At 43.7% G+C, this 18,876-nt stretch overlaps 1 protein-coding gene across 2 annotated transcripts in view; it reads left to right on the top strand.

Moving 5' to 3' along the window:
• The window catches only part of MDN1 (midasin AAA ATPase 1), a 943,760-nt gene that overhangs the window by 546,233 nt on the left and 378,651 nt on the right, over positions 1-18,876 (top strand). For both annotated transcript variants that reach the window (XM_033936734.1, XM_033936735.1), the window contains exon 53: positions 14,423-14,556. In XM_033936734.1, coding sequence (XP_033792625.1) covers positions 14,423-14,556 — 134 coding nt within the window. The remainder of the gene's footprint in view (positions 1-14,422; positions 14,557-18,876) is intronic.

The raw sequence follows: 18,876 nt of genomic DNA, 5'->3' as shown, positions 1-18,876 counted from the left end.
TTTTTTAGAAATCCGCGGAACCAATTGAGGACTTGGCCAGAGATGCCGATGTAGGCAAGGCAGTCTAGGAGGATGGAGTGGTCGACGAGGTCGAATGCACTGCTAAGATCAAGTTGTACTATCAAGGCGCTAGTGCCCTGGCTGAAAAGTGAATGAAGGTGGTCGAGTAGAGCGGCAATGATGGTCTCGGTGCTGTGGTCCTTGCGGAAGCCTGATTGGTTGTCGTTTAAGATACTGAATTTTTCTAGGTATGTGGTGATTTCGGCATTTACTAGCCCTTCTGCTATTTTGGTGAACAGCGGGATGCTCGCGATCGGTCTGTAGTTATACGGGGTGTTGAGTGGCTCTTTTGTGTTTTTTGTAATAGGGGTTATTATTATATGGCCTTGTTCTGCTGGGAAATTTCCTGTGGATAGTGAACTGTTTATCCATGCCAACATATTGGCTTTGAAACGAGTTGGTGCGGTTTTCATGATGTTTGGGGGGCAGGTGTCCAGTCTGCAGAAGGCTTTGGTATATTTATTGTAATATTTATTGAAGGTTTGCCAGTCGATGGTAGTAAAGTGGTTCCAGCTCAGGTTCATTCTGGATCCAGAATCGGGTTTAGATGTGTCGGAGTCTACGAGTATAGGAAAGTTTCCGTGGGGATTGGTTGAGGATGTTATCGAAGATCTTAGATTTTGTACTTTGGAATTAAAGAAATCTGCTAGGGTGTCGGAGGATAAAGTGGGTTCTTCATGGTTGTCGATTAGCGTCTCGAGGTTGTAGAGGTCGTTGACCAGTTTAAAAAGGTTTTTACTGTTGGTGGAGATGTTACCAATTTTGTGGGCATAGAAGTCTTTTCGTTTCTCCTTGGTGAGGTTTTTATAGTTTTTGAGTTTTAGTCTCCAGGCAACTCTGTGCTCCTGGGTACTGGACTTAATCCATAGTCTTTCTGATTTTCTCAGGTCCTTTTTTATTAGTAGCAACTCTGCGTCGAACCAGCCTTCTAGGTTTGAAGATCTGATTCTGCGGGATTTTAAGGGGGCTATTTCATCCAGGATATTAGTGCTGTCTTTGATCCAGGAGGTCATGAATAGTTCTGTTTCTTCGTTTTGGTTTTTGATAGTCTCATAGTGGGGCCAGAATTCTTCAGGGTCGATCTTCCCTCTAGTAGTGTGAGTTTTTTTGGTTCTTGTTTTGTTATTTTTGTAAGAGGGTTGTTGGTAATCAATGGCGAAGTTACAAAGTCTGTGATCGGACCATAGGGAGTCTGTCCAGGTATCCTGTTTCCAATAGAATTTGGGGTGGGTTGGCGTATTGGTGGAGAATGTCACCAGGTCCAGCTGATGGCCTCTTAGGTGAGTTCTGACCGGAGCGGGTATGAAGTATCCGAGTTGGGAGATGAGTGACAAAAAGTCAGATGTTTCTGGTTGGTCTGTTAGCTCTAAGTGAATGTTGATGTCACCACATAGTAGGTTGTATTTTTTTTTTATTTGTAATAATTTTTATTCATTTTCAAATTTTACATGAAGTGTACAAAATATTGAATTACAATTAATGAATACACAATATCACTTTTATATGTGAATCACATGGATGGGATGCAAACATACCGGGATATAATCTTTTTAGGAAGGACAGAGATGGTCATAAAGGTGGAGGAGTAGCTCTCTATGTAAAGATCAATATCCAAGCGACCGAAATGCAAGGGACCTGGGGAGAGGAAGAAGCGATATGGATTGCTCTGAAAAGAGAAGATGGAACTTCTATCTACGTGGGTGTAGTCTACAGACCTCCGACTCAATCGCAGCAAATTGATAAGGATCTGATTGTGGATATCCAAAAGTTTGGAAGGAAAGAGGAGGTTCTGCTGTTGGGAGATTTCAACCTGCCGGATGCGGACTGGAATGTTCCGTCTGCGGAATCGGAAAGAAGTAGGGAGATTGTGGATGCCTTTCAAGAGGCTCTGCTCAGACAAATGGTGACGGAACCCACAAGGGAAAAAGCGTTATTGGATCTGGTCCTCACAAATGGAGAGAGTATCTCTAATGTTCGAGTGGGTGCTCACCTGGGTAGTAGCGATCATCAAACGGTTTGGTTTGATATAACGGCTAAAGTGGAGAGCGGCCGCACGATACTTAAAGTCCTAGATTTCAAACGTACGGACTTTAATGCAATGGGAAAGTACCTGAAGAAAGAGCTGTTAGGATGGGAGGACATAAGAGAAGTGGAAAGACAGTGGTCTAAGCTGAAAGGAGCGATAAAAATGGCTACGGACCTTTATGTGAAGAAAATCAATAAAAACAAAAGAAAAAGGAAGCCGATATGGTTCTCCAACCTAGTGGCTGAGAAAATAAAGGCGAAAGAGTTGGCGTTCATGAAATATAAAAAAACCCAAGAAGAGGAGAGCAGAAAGGACTACAGGGTGAAACTGAAAGAAGCCAAGAGAGAGATACGTTTGGCGAAGGCACAGGCGGAAGAACAAATGGCTAAAAATGTAAAAAAGGGAGATAAAAATTTTTTCAGATATATTAGTGAAAGGAGGAAGATAAAAAATGGAATTGCTAGGCTAAAAGATGCTGGGAACAAATATGTGGAGAGTGATGAGGAGAAAGCAAATGTGCTAAACAAATACTTCTGTTCTGTGTTCACAGAAGAAAATCCTGGAGAAGGACCGAGATTGTCCGGCAAAGTTACACGAGAAAATGGAGTAGATTCTGCGCCGTTCACGGAGGAGGGTGTTTATGAGCAACTTGAAAAACTGAAGGTGGACAAAGCGATGGGACCAGACGGGATCCATCCCAGGATACTAAGGGAACTCAGAGAGGTTCTGGCGAGTCCTATTAAATACTTGTTCAACAAATCTCTGGAGACGGGAGTGATTCCTGGGGATTGGAGGAGAGCGGATGTGGTCCCTATTCATAAAAGTGGTCACAGGGATGAAGCAGGAAACTACAGGCCGGTGAGCCTCACTTCAGTTGTTGGAAAAATAATGGAAGTGTTGCTGAAAGAAAGGATAGTGTATTTCCTTGAATCTAATGGGTTACAGGATCCGAGGCAACATGGCTTTACAAAAGGTAAATCGTGCCAAACGAACCTGATTGAATTTTTTGATTGGGTGACCAGAGAGCTGGATCGAGGACATATGCTAGATGTAATTTATTTGGATTTCAGCAAAGCCTTTGATACAGTTCCTCATAGGAGGCTGTTGAACAAACTTGAAGGGCTAAAGTTAGGACCCAAAGTGGTGAACTGGGTCAGAAACTGGCTGTCGGACAGACGCCAGAGGGTGGTGGTTAATGGAAGTCGCTCGAAGGAAGGAAAGGTGACTAGTGGAGTCCCTCAGGGTTCGGTGCTGGGGCCAATCCTGTTCAATATGTATGTAAGTGACATTGCTGAAGGGTTAGAAGGAAAAGTGTGCCTTTTTGCAGATGATACCAAGATTTGTAACAGAGTAGACACCGAAGAGGGAGTGGAAAATATGAAAAAGGATCTGCAAAAGTTAGAGGAATGGTCTAATGCCTGGCAACTAAAATTCAATGCAAAGAAATGCAGAGTAATGCATTTGGGGATTAATAATAGGAAGGAACCGTATATGCTGGGAGGAGAGAAGCTGATATGCACGGACGGGGAGAGGGACCTCGGGGTGATAGTGTCCGAAGATCTAAAGGCGAAAAAACAGTGTGACAAGGCAGTGGCTGCTGCCAGAAGGATTCTGGGCTGTATAAAGAGAGGCGTAGTCAGTAGAAGAAAGAAGGTGTTGATGCCCCTGTACAGGTCATTGGTGAGGCCCCACTTGGAGTATTGTGTTCAGTTTTGGAGACCGTATCTGGCGAAAGACGTAAGAAGACTTGAGGCGGTCCAGAGGAGGGCGACGAAAATGATAGGAGGCTTGCACCAGAAGACATATGAGGAGAGACTGGAAGCCCTGAATATGTATACCCTAGAGGAAAGGAGAGACAGGGGAGATATGATTCAGACGTTCAAATACTTAAAGGGTATTAACGTAGAACAAAATCTTTTCCAGAGAAAGGAAAATGGTAAAACCAGAGGACATAATTTGAGGTTGAGGGGTGGTAGATTCAGGGGCAATGTTAGGAAATTCTACTTTACGGAGAGGGTGGTGGATGCCTGGAATGCGCTCCCGGGAGAGGTGGTGGAGAGTAAAACTGTGACTGAGTTCAAAGAAGCGTGGGATGAACACAGAAGATTTAGAATCAGAAAATAATATTAAAGATTGAACTAGGCCAGTTACTGGGCAGACTTGTACGGTCTGTGTCTGTGTATGGCCGTTTGGAGGAGGATGGGCAGGGGAGGGCTTCAATGGCTGGGAGGGTGTAGATGGGCTGGAGTAAGTCTTAACAGAGATTTCGGCAGTTGGAACCCAAGCACAGTACCGGGTAAAGCTTTGGATTCTCGCCCAGAAATAGCTAAGAAGAAAAAAAAAAAAAAAAAAAAAAATTTTTAAATTGAATCAGGTTGGGCAGACTCGATGGACCATTCGGGTCTTTATCTGCCGTCATCTACTATGTTACTATGTATATCTAATACATAATATTCTAAACATATTTTTATCCCCTCTCCCTCCCCCCACCCTTCAAGTACTTTCCAATCATTCATTACATATTTTATATCATATTATAGCATATTGTGTAAAAATTATTTTCACTACCCCCCCTCCATGTGTGTCACAAAGAAGATATTGAAAAGAAGAAGAGAAATCCTACTATTCATTCATTACAATATTTTGTCAATGGCCCCCATATTTTTATAAATTTAGTATATGTCCCTCTTTGTATTGCTATTGCTCTTTCCATTTTGAATATATGACATATTGTATTCCACCAAAATGTATAATTTAGGTTACTATAATTCTTCCAATTGTTGGTTATATGCTGAATGGCATAGTAGGTTGTAAGGATTTGCTAATGAGTTAGTCAGTAGGAATTCCGCGAAGTCTTCTTTGGCTAGGTTCCATTTTTTTGGTGGGACGTAGAATAGAGTGATGGTCAGGGGAGAGGCTAGGGACTTTGAAGTTAGTGAGACCGATAGTAATTCTAGGTTAGGGGAGGATTTGGAGCTCAGAACAGTGCAATTTAGGTGGTCTCTAAATATTATTGCTAATCCTCCTCCCCTTCCCCAGGTTCTGGCAAGGGATAGAATCTTGTAGCCTGGGGGCAGGTAGTTTTTGATAATTATGTCGTTTTCTGATAACAACCAGGTTTCTGTGAGTAGAACAAGGTCTGGGTTAGATTCATTCAGCCAATCTTTGATCAGTAAGGATTTGTTCCTCATTGATCTTATGTTCAGGTAGTAGCCTTGTAGGTTCTGGTAGTTGGTGTGGTCAGTGGGGAAGTGATGTGAATAGGCTACATTTTTTAGAGATCGTTGTTTATTAGTGCGAGGATTAGTAGGTCTCTGGTGGGGAGGGAGAGGGTTTAGGGGTGGGCCTATAGCTGGATGATCATATAAGGTATGGTGTCTGAAAGTGGGGTGTTTGGGGTTGGTTGCGCGGTAAGTGGTATAATGAACTGGGTAGGGTTCGCGTAAAGAGGGTCGGTTGTGCAGATTCTGATACTGATTAGGTAGAGTAAGAGCAGTGCGGTACATTGCTGAAAGTTAGGTCGTGCCATGGTAGGGCCTGTCTAGCTAAACAGTACTTGGCTGGCTGTACAAAGAATGTCCAGGCTATCAAGTTTCTCAGGCGACAGGATGATTGGCTAGATTATTAGTCACACAATGCTGAGATTACCTATTCCACTCCACTCAGTATTATAGACCTGTCATATTTTCTCTGAGCTATCTCTTCTCCAAGCTAAAGAGCCCTAGCCACATTAGCCTTTCCTTATAGGTACGTCTTCCCATTCCCTTTATCAATTTCATGGCCCTTCTCCATACTTTTTCTAATTCTGCTATATTTTTTCAGATGCAGTAACCAGAATTGTATGCAGTATTTAGATTGTTTTTATTTATAATCTATCTACTGTGCCATGGAGTGATAAAAAAAACCCATTAAAATGTTCTCATTTTTGTTTTCCATTCCTTTCCATAGCCCCTACATAAGATCCTGTCATTATAAGAAGTTTCTTGAGAGAACCCTCTCATTTCAAGCCGCTAAATTGAATGTATGGCTTGGAAAAATTATGTTAGAGGTCTCTTCCTATCTTGATTTTAGAAAATTGTTAGACTCAACTCTTTGTTAGGCTGGTATCTTAATGCATTCTGCTTCATTTTTTTTAATCAAGCTCCTTATATTCAACTTGATTTATTTTACTTGTTCTATGTATTACTTCTTTCCCTGCCATGCCGGTATTTTCTGCATTATATTGTAAATACTTTCTGTCTTTATCTGTTTTCAAGTCCATTATTCTAATTTGTATTTTATCTGTATCCCATGTATTAGTTCACCTTGTTGTGAACCGCCTAGAACTTTTTCAGTTTGGTGGTATATATGAATAAAATTATTATTATTAATACAGTAGAATCCCGATTATCTAGTACTCAAGCAACCGGCAAAAAAAAAGTCCTCCTTCCAGCCCCTGAAGCAGAAGCTGCAATGGTCCTGACCCGAAAATCCTCCTCTAGCCCCCGAAGCAGCAACATTCCTGACCAGACAACCCTTCTTCTGTCCCTCCCTACATCCCCTGAAGCAGCAGCGGTCCTAACCCGCCACTATCCTCCCTCCCTCATTTACACAAAGCAGTGGCAGTGGCGGTGGTGGTCCTGACTCACCATTCCCCCCCTCTCTCACTTTTTCCACCCCAAAGCAGCTGCCACAGCAGTCCTGACTAACCCTCCCCCCTCCTTTCCTCGAAGCAGCAGCAGTTCTGACCCACCAACCCCCTTTTTCCCTCCCTCCCTCACTCGAAGCAGCAGCAGCCAGTTAGCAGAGGCAGCGTTGTAAACAGGCTGTTCACGGCCAGCCCTGGGAGGGCCTTTCATCTGCTGCGTTACTTTTGACAGCTAAAAGAAAAAAGAAATTTCAAGCCAAGCTGGATCAAATAAAACTAGAACTGTACATTTAGGGGACCTTTTACTTAGCTGCAATAAAATGTAGCCTTAGCATGCCCTTGTGCAGGTCTTTTCAGCACACCAAGGTTATTTGTTTGTTTTTTTTGTTTCTTTTTTTCTGCAGCTAGAAAATGGCTGATCTTTTTTTTTTTTTTTTTCCAAGTTTTATTAAAATTTGATATTCCGCTTATCAAGCTTCTAATCAGTATACATTTAAAACAGAACAATGGCCATTTCCTAAAGTTGCTTTTAGCATCTGGTTATTAATAAAAATTAGCACATGAGCCCTTATTGCCATCCATTTTGTAGGCGATAAAGGCTCACACCAGTTCTGCACTATTCAGCATGTGGCAATATGATTGCGCTAACTGATTTGCACTGTTAAGCCCACTCTTTGCTCCCAGATGCTCTCCCTCTGAGAGAAATCCAGGATATTTATTAGCATGCAATTTGTGTGCACATTGGTGTTTTACTGCAAGATGCCTCCATTTTCTTTTAAGCCCTAAAGAAAACATAATTATGAAATATAATCGGTGACTTACCGGGAAACTGAAAGAAAAAAAGGGGGGGGGGAGTTGGATAAAAAGTATTTAATATTGCAAGTCCCTGGGTTTTCAAATGAAGAAATGTCTTCCTATCTACTTCGATTGCCCACTGTTGGAAAAAGGATACTGGGCTAGATGCACCACTGGTTTACATTATGTTTTTATGTCTTTTCCACATCTGGAAACCATTGTTATTTTTGCTGCAAAACATTATATTTTTCTTTTGCATTTAGATGTGTGCCTAAATTGGATGAATCTCTCTTTGGATATATTATTTTCATCTTTATCTGCTATAATTTACTATTTTACTGTATAGTAAGCTCAGAATTAATATGGAAGCAAAGAGTGAGTATTTGATACATTTGTAGAGGTGTGCCAGGTCTAAATTTTGGGCCACCTTGTTTCATCATAGCTAGCATTCTCCCTCTGCTTTTGTATTTTCTTTATTTGTGATAAACATATTACATGCCAAATATCCAATCCCCCCCCCCAAAAAAAAAAGAAAAAAGAACAGACCAGTGCCCAATACGCCATATGAGAGGAAAATGTATTGCTATGAGGGTGTTCTCCTTGATTGAAAACATGATACTCCGAGTTCATTTCATTTATAGCCTCACTGATGGTGATTCTTGACCCTGGGGAAAAGCTATATACAGATTTTTACCCCCTCTTCTATGAAACTGTGATAGCAGTTTAACACTGTACGCCACGCTAAATGGCCTGCGCTGCTTCTGACGCTCAGAGTTCCTATGAGCCTCAGGAGCAGCGCGGCTCTCTGCACTACAAACTGCTAACGCAGTTTAATAGAAGAGGGGAGGTTAATGTCTTATGGCTGACTTGAATCAATTTTATAAATACCGTATCATATGACAGCCTCTCTCACTTGAAACCACATATGTTATATTATCCCAGGACAAGCAGGCAGCATATTCTTAACGCATGGGTGACGTCACCGACGGAGCCCCGGTACGGACACTTTTAACTAGAAAGTTCTAGTTGGCCGCACCGCGCATGCGCGAGTGCCTTCCCGCCCGACGGAGGAGAGCGTGGTTCCCAGTTTCTTCGTTTCTGCGGAGCGAAGAAGACGCATGTGTTTTCAACGGCTGTTGAAAAATCTGATTTTTGCCTTCCTGCTCGCGAAATTGTCTTCCTTTTTGTTCCTTTCCCTTCGGGTTTCTTTTCCATTCTAAAAAAAAAAAAAAACTTTGCTTTTTCTTTTTTCTTTATTTTTCAGGCCGGCCCCGGCGGGGCCTGTTGCCACCATACAGGCCTCCGGTTTTGATTTTGCGGAGGCCGTGTTTCCCTTCATGCCCCCTCAGCCGGGCTTTAAGAAGTGCCAGCGGTGTGCACGCCCGATCTCTCTCACTGACCCGCACAATTGGTGCCTACAGTGCCTGGGTCCAGAGCATCGGGCTGACACCTGCACCCGCTGTGCTACTCTTAAAAAACGTACATTAAAAAATAGACAGATCCAACAGAATATCCTTTTCGGTACCGGATCTGCCATGGAATCGGCCGCGCCGTCAACGGCACCGCAAAAGTCGGCACCGACTACTTCGACGACGCCTGATCCTTCCTCGGGGTCGCTGGCACCAGGTAAGCCGGCTAAGAAGCCTTCCACTTCTCTTGAGCGCCCTCCTGCCACAGCGGTGACGCCGGTCCTCCAGGCATCACGCCGACCCCGCAAACGCTCCGCCCCGATTTCGGTGAGTGCCTCGTCATAGGCCTCCTCATCGCCGGGGCATGGAGCGGCACCTATGGTACCGAAAAAGAAAAAAGCGGTACCGGTGCCTCCTCTGGACGACCGCATTGCGGCCATACTCCAAAGCCAATTGCAGGAGCAACTACAGCAACAACTCCAACACTTGTTGCCAGCAATGTTGGCCCCGTTCCTTCCGGTACCGGACCGGCCCGAGCCTCACACCATACCACCGGTGTCGACACCATCGGTACCGTTGAACACGTCCATGCCGGTACTCGCGGCTGAACCACTCAATCCTCCCGTGCAACCACGCTCTGACGCCGACCCTCCCCGACATCGAGACCGACACCAGTCCCCCCGAGACCGGGATCGACACCGGTCTTCCTCCCCCGGTACCGTCTCGATGTGCTCTGGCAAATCTCTCTCTAAGACTCGTCACACTGAGCCATCCACACCACCGTCCCGTCCTGCGCACACCGACGTCAGGGACCCGGACTTATGGGAAGAATCCCCACCCGGTACCGATGATGAGGCTTCATCAACGGACGAGGAACCCTCGATGGTCGATAGCAGTTCCAAACCTGAACAGTCCTCATTCACAAAATTGTTAAGGGAAATGTCGGTGGTTCTTTCTATCCCGTTGGAATCCGACTCTAAGAAGTCCCAGGCTTTCCTTGACGCCTTGGACTTCAAACAACCCCCCAAAGAATTTTTGAAGTTACCTGTTCACGACATCTTACAGGAAACTTTTTACAAAAATTGGGAAAACCCTCTCACGGTACCGGGAGCCCCTCAAAAACTGGATAGTTTATACAGGGTCATTCCTATCCCGGGGTTCGACAAACCTCAACTACCCCATGAATCCTTTCTAGTGGAGTCCACCTTAAAGAAGACCCAGGGCTCCAGTGTTTATGCCTCCACCCCTCCTGGCAGAGAGGGCAGAACGATGGATAAATTTGGCAAGTGCCTTTATCAGAATTTCATGCTTGCCAACAGGGCTAATAATTACACCTTTCACTTCTCCTTCTACATGAAGCATTTGGTGCAACAACTCTCCTCCTTACAAAAGTACATCCCTGAGCGTAAGGTCCCGGTTTTTCAACAACAAATTTCCAGTTTATTCCAACTCCGGAAATTCATGGTGCGCTCCATTTATGACTCTTTTGAGCTGACCTCTCGAGCATCTGCCATGGCTGTTGCCATGAGGCGCCTGGCCTGGCTGAGAGTTTCTGACCTCGACATTAATCACCAAGACCGCCTGGCTAATGCACCTTGTCTTGGTGATGAACTCTTTGGGGAGTCCCTGGACTCAACTACCCAGAAACTCTCGGCACACGAGACCAGGTGGGATACCCTGATCAAACCTAAGAAGAAGACTCCACCTGCTCGCCCCTACAGACAGCAGTCTTCCTACCAACGCAGGTTCTCGGCCAGACCTCTCAACAACAGCCTCGCCGACCTCGAAAACAGCACCAAACTCAGGCGCGCTCACAATCTCACCAACCTGCCAAGCCTCTCCCTCCGTCAAAACCATCTCAGCCCTTTTGACTCTTTTCTCCAGGGCATAGCCAGCCTCCCACCATCATTGCCTCTTCCTCAGCCGATCGGAGGATGCCTTCAACTCTTTCTCAGCCGTTGGGAAGTCATCACATCAGACCTGTGGGTCCTCAACATCATTCACCATGGCTACTCCCTCAACTTCCAGACTCTTCCACCAGACAATCCTCCCAAAGTCTGTTTCTCACTCCTCCCAATCACTCCTCCTCCTGCGGGAGGTCCAATCCCTCCTTCTTCTCAATGCCATCGAAGAGGTACCTCCAGACCAAAGGGGTCAGGGCTTCTACTCCCGCTACTTCCTGGTTCCCAAGAAGACTGGAGACCTCCGTCCCATCCTCGATCTCAGGAACCTCAACAAGTGTCTGGTCAAGGAAAAGTTCAGAATGCTCTCCCTGGCCGCGCTTTACCCTCTTCTCTCTCAACACGACTGGCTATGCTCCCTAGACCTCAAAGAGGCCTACACTCACATTCCAATCCATCCGACTTCACGTCGCTACCTTCGATTTCAGGTTCAGCACCGTCACTATCAGTACAAAGTGCTACCCTTTGGCCTCGCATCATCACCCAGGGTGTTCACCAAGTGCCTCATTGTGGTGGCGGCCTTTCTCAGGTCCCACAATCTCCAGGTGTTCCCCTACTTGGACGATTGGTTAGTGAAAGCACCTATGTCTCCTCTTGTGCTACAAGCCACTCAGCACACCATCTCCTTCCTCCACCTCCTGGGGTTCGAGATCAACTACCCCAAGTCGCATCTGCTTCCCACACAGCGACTTCAGGTTATTGGAGCCGTCCTCGACACCACTCTGATGAGGGCGTTTCTCCCCTCAGACCGCCAACGGACCCTGCTCCACCTCTGCCGTCGGCTGCTCCTTCGTCGCTCCATTCCAGCTCGGCAAATGATGGTCCTCCTGGGCCACATGGCCTCGACGGTCCATGTGCTTCCTCTGGCACAACTCCACCTCAGGACACCTCAATGGACTCTGGCCAACCAATGGTCACAGACCACGGATCCTCTTTCTCATCCCATCTCTGTGACATCGTCTCTTCAGCAATCTCTTCAATGGTGGTTGAACTCCTCCAATCTTTCCAGGGGTCTACTCTTTCATCTACCCCCTCACTCCATGATCATAACCACAGATGCCTCCCCCTATGCATGGGGCGCTCACCTGGGAGATCTTCGCACCCAGGGACTCTGGACCCCTCAGGAGCGTCAACATCACATCAATTTCCTGGAACTCAGGGCCATGTTCTATGCTCTCAAGGCCTTCCAGCACCTTCTCTACCCTCAGGTTCTTCTCCTGTTCACAGACAACCAAGTCGCCATGTACTACATAAACAAGCAAGGCGGCACCGGATCTCCCTTCCTCTGTCAGGAGGCCATCCGCATCTGGACCTGGGCCACAGCCCACAGTCTCTTCCTCAAGGCTGTCTATATCCAGGGCGAACAGAACTCCCTGGCCGACAATCTCAGCCGCATCCTTCAACCTCACGAGTGGACCCTGGATCCTCCCACACTCCACTCCATCTTTGCTCTCTGGGGCACCCCTCAGGTGGACCTCTTTGCAGCTCCTCACAACCATCAGCTGCCCCAGTTCTGTTCCAGACTCTTCTCTCCTCATCGTCTGGCCCCGGATGCATTCCTGCTCGACTGGACGGATCGGTTCCTCTATGCCTTTCCTCCACTGCCTCTGATGTTGCGGATGTTATTCAAGCTCCGCAGGGACAGAGCCACCATGATTCTCATCGCTCCTCGGTGGCCTCGCCAACACTGGTTCTCCCTCCTGCTCCAGCTCAGCTCCACGGAGCCCATTCCTCTTCCTGTGTTTCCTACTCTACTTACGCAGCAGCATCAGTCTCTACTACATCCCAATCTGTCCTCGCTCCACCTGACAGCTTGGTTTCTCTCGGGCTGACCTCCCTAGAGAATCTGTCTCAGCCTGTCCGTCGCATTTTGGATGCCTTCAGGAAACCGGCCACCCTCCAATGTTACCATCAGAAGTGGACCAGGTTCTCCTCTTGGTGTCTACTGCATCACCACGATCCCACCTCATTAGCGGTGGAAACTGTACTGGACTATTTGCTCTCTCTATCCGATGCTGGCCTCAAGTCCACCTCAATCAGAGTCCACCTCAGTGCCATCACTGCGTTTCATGAACCTATCCTCGGAAAACCGCTTACGGCTCATCCCCTGGTTTCCCGGTTCATGAGAGGCCTCTTCAATGTCAAACCACCTCTGAAACCTCCTCCAGTCGTCTGGGACCTGAATGTGGTTTTATCAGCCCTCATGAAACCTCCGTTTGAGCCTCTCGCCACTGCTTCACTCAAATTTCTGACATGGAAGGTGCTTTTCCTCATTGCCATCACCTCTGCCAGGAGGGTTAGTGAGCTACATGCACTGGTTGCCGACCCACCTTTCACTGTTTTTCACCATGACAAGGTGGTTCTGCGTACCCATCCTAAATTCCTTCCCAAAGTGGTCTCGGACTTCCACCTCAACCAATCCATTGTGTTGCCTGTCTTTTTCCCTAAGCCCCATTCTCATCCTGGGGAACAGCGTTGCACACGCTGGACTGTAAGTGTGCCCTTGCATACTACCTTAACCGTACCAGGGCTCACCGCTCGTCCCCTCAGCTCTTTTTGTCCTTCGACCCTAACCGTCTAGGTCGCCCTGTCTCTAAACGGACGCTTTCCAACTGGCTTGCTGCCTGTATTGCGTTCTGTTATGCTCGGGCCGGTCTCTCACTGGATGGTGCAGTCACGGCTCACAGGGTCCGAGCTATGGCTGCTTCTATGGCTTTCCTCCGTTCCACACCCATCGAGGAAATCTGCAAGGCTGCCACTTGGTCCTCAGTTCACACGTTCACTACTCACTACTGTCTGGACACCTTCTCCAGACGGGATGGACACTTCGGCCAATCTGTGTTACATAATTTATTTTCCTAATGGCCAACCATCCCTCCTCCCTCTCTGTTAGCTTGGAGGTCACCCATGCGTTAAGAATATGCTGCCTGCTTGTCCTGGGATAAAGCACAGTTACTTACCGTAACAGGTGTTATCCAGGGACAGCAGGCAGATATTCTTACGTCCCACCCACCTCCCCAGGTTGGCTTCTTAGCTGGCTTATCTTAACTGGGGACCACGCTCTCCTCCGTCGGGCGGGAAGGCACTCGCGCATGCGCGGTGCGGCCAACTAGAACTTTCTAGTTAAAAGTGTCTGTACCGAGGCTCCGTCGGTGACGTCACCCATGCGTTAAGAATATCTGCCTGCTGTCCCTGGATAACACCTGTTACGGTAAGTAACTGTGCTTTTCAGAGCAGTGGTTCTTAATCCGTTCTCAGGGCATAACCAGCTAATCAGATATAAGAGAGATTTGCATGCACCACCTTCTAGGTATGCAAATCTATCTCATGCATATGCATTGTGGATATCCTGAGAACCTGATTGGTTGGGTTTGAGATCTGGGTTGAGAAGCACTGCTTTAGAGTGTCTTTTTGATCATTTCACCATCTTCAAGGGCAAAACACATCTTGTACCTGCTTTGCCCTAAGATGGAGGCTATAGGTATGATTCTTCATATGTTAACCAAGTTTGTTGACAAAGAATCTCTTTGTTTGTGAACTTAAGATCCAGAGTATACTAACAGCCTTCCACATCCTGTTGTGGCCCATCTGGCAGCTTTCTTTGAACTCTGGGATGCCTCTGTATTGCACTGTGTGCAGTCCAACCAGACCACTTTGACAGATGATGACACAAATGAGGTGAGAAGAGGTTTTTTTTTCTGATGTCATCAAGCAACACTTATGTAAAAAAGTATTCCTTTTATAAGTAAGTTGACATTGAAACTCATATAAAATCCATAAAAATAATAATTGGGCAATAAAAATATAATCAGTTCAGCTAATGTTAATCTTAATATACAAATAAAAGTTATTATTATTATTAATATATGTATCCAAACTCTCACAACAAAAAGATTTTTTGATTAGATCTTCAGATGGTGGACTCTTTTCTATTCTATAAAATATTTATAGCCCGCCAAAATCTTCATTGATCTTTTTTAATATATAAATATATCCTTATTTTTAATATATAAATATATCTTCTATAAATATCTTGATTGTCTTATATTGCATTTATCTTAATGAAATCTTCAAGGATGTTAGATCATTTTTTTCAAGACTCTACATGAGGGTCTAATATACATTTGTTATATATATCTTTCCATGGACCTGTTGGGTTATCTTCCATTACCATTTTAACATGGTTGCTTTGTTTAATCTCATGCTTTCTAATAGCAAATTTCCAAGAAAGAGGTTCTCTCATTTAGAGCTTTGTTCAAATTAAGGACTGGTGGCAAGTATACCGTTTTTAACTAAAATTGTAGAATCTGTTGTTGCTGATCAATTACAGGATTTAGATAAGCACACACTGTTGGATATGATACAGTGTAGTTTTAAGAAACCTATACATTAGCATTACTTACTGATTTACAATTGTTGCTAGATAAGAATATTTTCTCTGTCTTAATGTTGGACCTTTCGGCAGCTTTTGACTTCGTTGATCATGAGCTGCTTCTGTTTAGACTTTGGAATAACAGGGAACGTGCTGTCTTGGTTTTCTGGACAGTTATGACTTGGATGAAAGATCACAAATTGAAACTGAACCCAGACAAAACCAAATTCATCCTCCTCGAAAATAACAAAGCCCCAACCATAACCAATATAGAAATCAACTCAATCAATTACCCCATTCAACTCACCCTAAAACTACTAGGAATGATGATAGACAGATGCTGCATCATGCAACCACAAATAAATAAAATGATACAGAAATCATTCACAATTATGAGAAACCTAAGACAAAGGCCGAAAATTCTTCAAGAGAACATAATTCCAACTCGTAGTACAATCTCTAATCCTAGGCCTACTAGACTATTGCAACATCCTCTGTCTAACTTCCCGACTCCCCAAAACTACCTGATCCCCTCTATTATTTCCTGGCAATGACCAGATGTCTTCTTTTGTAGTCCACCTTCTATAACTCTTTTGTAACCCGCCTTGAACCGCAAGATAATGGCAGCATAGAAATATCCAATGTAAAAAAACAAGTAAATCGGAGAAAGTTATAATGCCGCTATATAGAGCAATGGTCAGACCACACTTGGAATACTTTGTCCAGCATTGGTCTCCATACCTAAAGAAGTATATAAAACTGCTGGAGAGGGTGCAGAGATGAGCAACAAAGCTGGTGAAAAGTATGGAGAACCTGGATTACGAGGAACAACTTAAGAGACTGGGGTTGTTCTCCCTTGAGAAAAGGAGACTGCGAGGGGATATGATCGAGACTTTCAAAATACTAAAATGAATCGACAAATTAGAACAAGAAAAACATTATTTACAATGTTCAATGTGATACGGACAAGAGGACATGGACTGAAGCTAAGGGGGGACAAGTTCAGGACAAATATCAGGAAGTTCTGCTTCACACATCGAGTGGTGGACACCTGGAATGCTCTCCCAGAAGAGGTAATTGCGGAATCCACCGTTCTAGGATTTAAGGGTAAGTTAGATGTACATCTCCTTATGAGTGGCATAGAGTGACATTGGTAAGGGTAAGCTAGATGCACTTCTCTTTACGAGAAGCTTAGAGTGATATGGGGACTAAAACTATGCCAGGGTACACCTGGCGGGGCCTCCGCGTGTGCAGATCGCCGGACTTGATGGAGCTAGGGTCTGATCCGGAGATGGCACTTCTTATGTTCTTAATGTAATACTGAAAAATCATAACTGAAATAGATCTGGGGGCCATTAGATAATTATTGTAATGAATGAACATCGTTTTCCTTTCTGATGGATACATGTATTTTATTGGGGGGAGGGGGGAAATTGGATGATTAATATTTTTATTTAATGATTGGATTTCTGTTGAAGAATTGTTGGGTGGGGGAAAGGGTTATAATTTCTACTTTAATGGATTATATGTATGAGAATGTCAAGTGCTGTATATTTTATTAGTAATGTAATGTTTTAATATTAATCACTTGTTTGTCAGGTTTTTCTTTATTTTTTTATAATTACTTTATTCATTTTTAAACTTACATCAAGTGTACAGTAAATATCAACCAAATATAATACATCACTTGAAAAATTTTCAATATCATACACCAAGAAGATTTAACCCCCATCCCCCTCCCAAATTCATATACAACTAATATATACCACATGAAAACAATCTTACGACAATCATCTATATATTCTTAATGGAAAAACAAGAAATCCCCCCCTCAAATCCACATGTGTATTAAGATTGGGAAAAGTGTAACTTATTCATTACTATAATTTAATAAAGGTCCCCACACATCCTTAAATTTATTATAATAACCTTTTTGAACAGCCAACGCTCTTTCCATTTTATACACATGACAAACTGAAGACCACCAAAAACAATAATTCATTCTTTTACAGTCCTTCCAATTATGTGTTATTTGTTGGATGGCAACTCCTGTTAATATCAATAAAAGCTTGTTATTATTAGCAGATATTTGACATTTAGCTCTCATAGACATGCCAAATAAAATTGTGTCACATGACAATGCTACATGGTTCTCTAACAAACAATTTATTTGATCCCAAATAGACTCCCAAAAAGCCTTAAACTAAACTAAACTAAGCCTTAGGTTTATATACCGCATCTTCTCCACTGAAGTAAATGATCTAAAGTTCCAGCTTCAAGATGACAATGCCAACATCTATTAGACTTAGAGCAATCCAATTTTTGTAAACGAACAGGGGTCCAGAGTGCTCTATGCAACAGGAAAAACAATGCTTGCCTCCAGGACCAAATATGTGGCCATTGAGACACACTAATTTGATGTTTAATCTCAATGCTCCAAATATCTCTAAGTCCAGTTTTTGGTTTCTTATTTAAATAGCCAGATAATAATTTTAAAACTGACAAACCCAGTCTATTGGAATAGACTGGGTTTATCAGTTTTAAAATGAATAAAGAATTAAAAAAAAGAAAAATCATAACTGTGATTTTTAAATTGGATTTATTTCAAATAGCTGATCTTGTTCATGTGGACTCCCACAGGGATCTTCACTGTCTCCTGTGCTGTTTTAGTGCCCTTGGTTATAAATTAAGACAACTGGGACTAAGAATTTTTTAAATTTATGCTATGGTGATGATCAAATTATTTTTCCTGTGATAAACTCTGTAACTGAAGCATTTTGATTTATGGATATTACATTCACAAAAATAGTTGATGTTTATAAGTTGAAGTTACCATTGAAAACCCTCTCTTCTTTGGGTGGGCAGGAAGAAATTTTCCTGTCCAATTTTGAATCTAGTGCTACAAGGTAATTTAATTCCTTTGTAATCTAGTGTAGGTTTATGGCTGGACTCTTTGGAAGGTCACTCAATTGAATCACCTGACGAATTTGATGTTTGTACAAGTGTGTTCTTTACGCCAGATGTGATCTTTGATTCTCTAGACAATTTGCAGAAATAAGTTATAGCCATTCTAAACTGGATTATTGTGATTTTTTTTATTTTGGTATATTTAAATCACTTTTGTCTTATCTTCTTTTTTTATCTTTATTCATTTTTTAATACTTCAATAAGTGAAAAAAGAATAAATAAACATTGTCTTATCTTCAATGATTGCAAAATATGGCAGTGAAGATAATTTTTGGCAAAACAAAATCTAATCTAGGATTTGTGGATCATTCTATGCCTATAAAGGTTCAAGGCAATTTACAAGATTCCCCAAGAGCCCAAACAGCATGGAGTTTACAGAAGAGCCAAAGTCATGGATTACAATGAAGAAGAGAGCTTACAAACAAGAGCCAATAAGGCAAGGGGAGCTTACAAAGAAGACATTGTGGCAGTCAGCAGACAAAGAATGACATTTCACCCTGGCAACCACACGAAAGTTGATGCAATAAGTTTATGGCAGTATGAGCTTGGTAGCTCTGGGAAATCTATAAGAATCATCCTGCTGATAGGTAGCTTTTGTAGAGAAATGTCTTCGGTTTTCTTCTAAAACTCAGGTACTTTGGTCCTAATGTGTCTGTGGG

This window comes from Geotrypetes seraphini, chromosome 3 (assembly GCF_902459505.1).
Source record: "Geotrypetes seraphini chromosome 3, aGeoSer1.1, whole genome shotgun sequence".
Taxonomy (NCBI): domain Eukaryota; kingdom Metazoa; phylum Chordata; class Amphibia; order Gymnophiona; family Dermophiidae; genus Geotrypetes; species Geotrypetes seraphini.
This window is presented reverse-complemented; position numbering and strand designations above follow the sequence as displayed.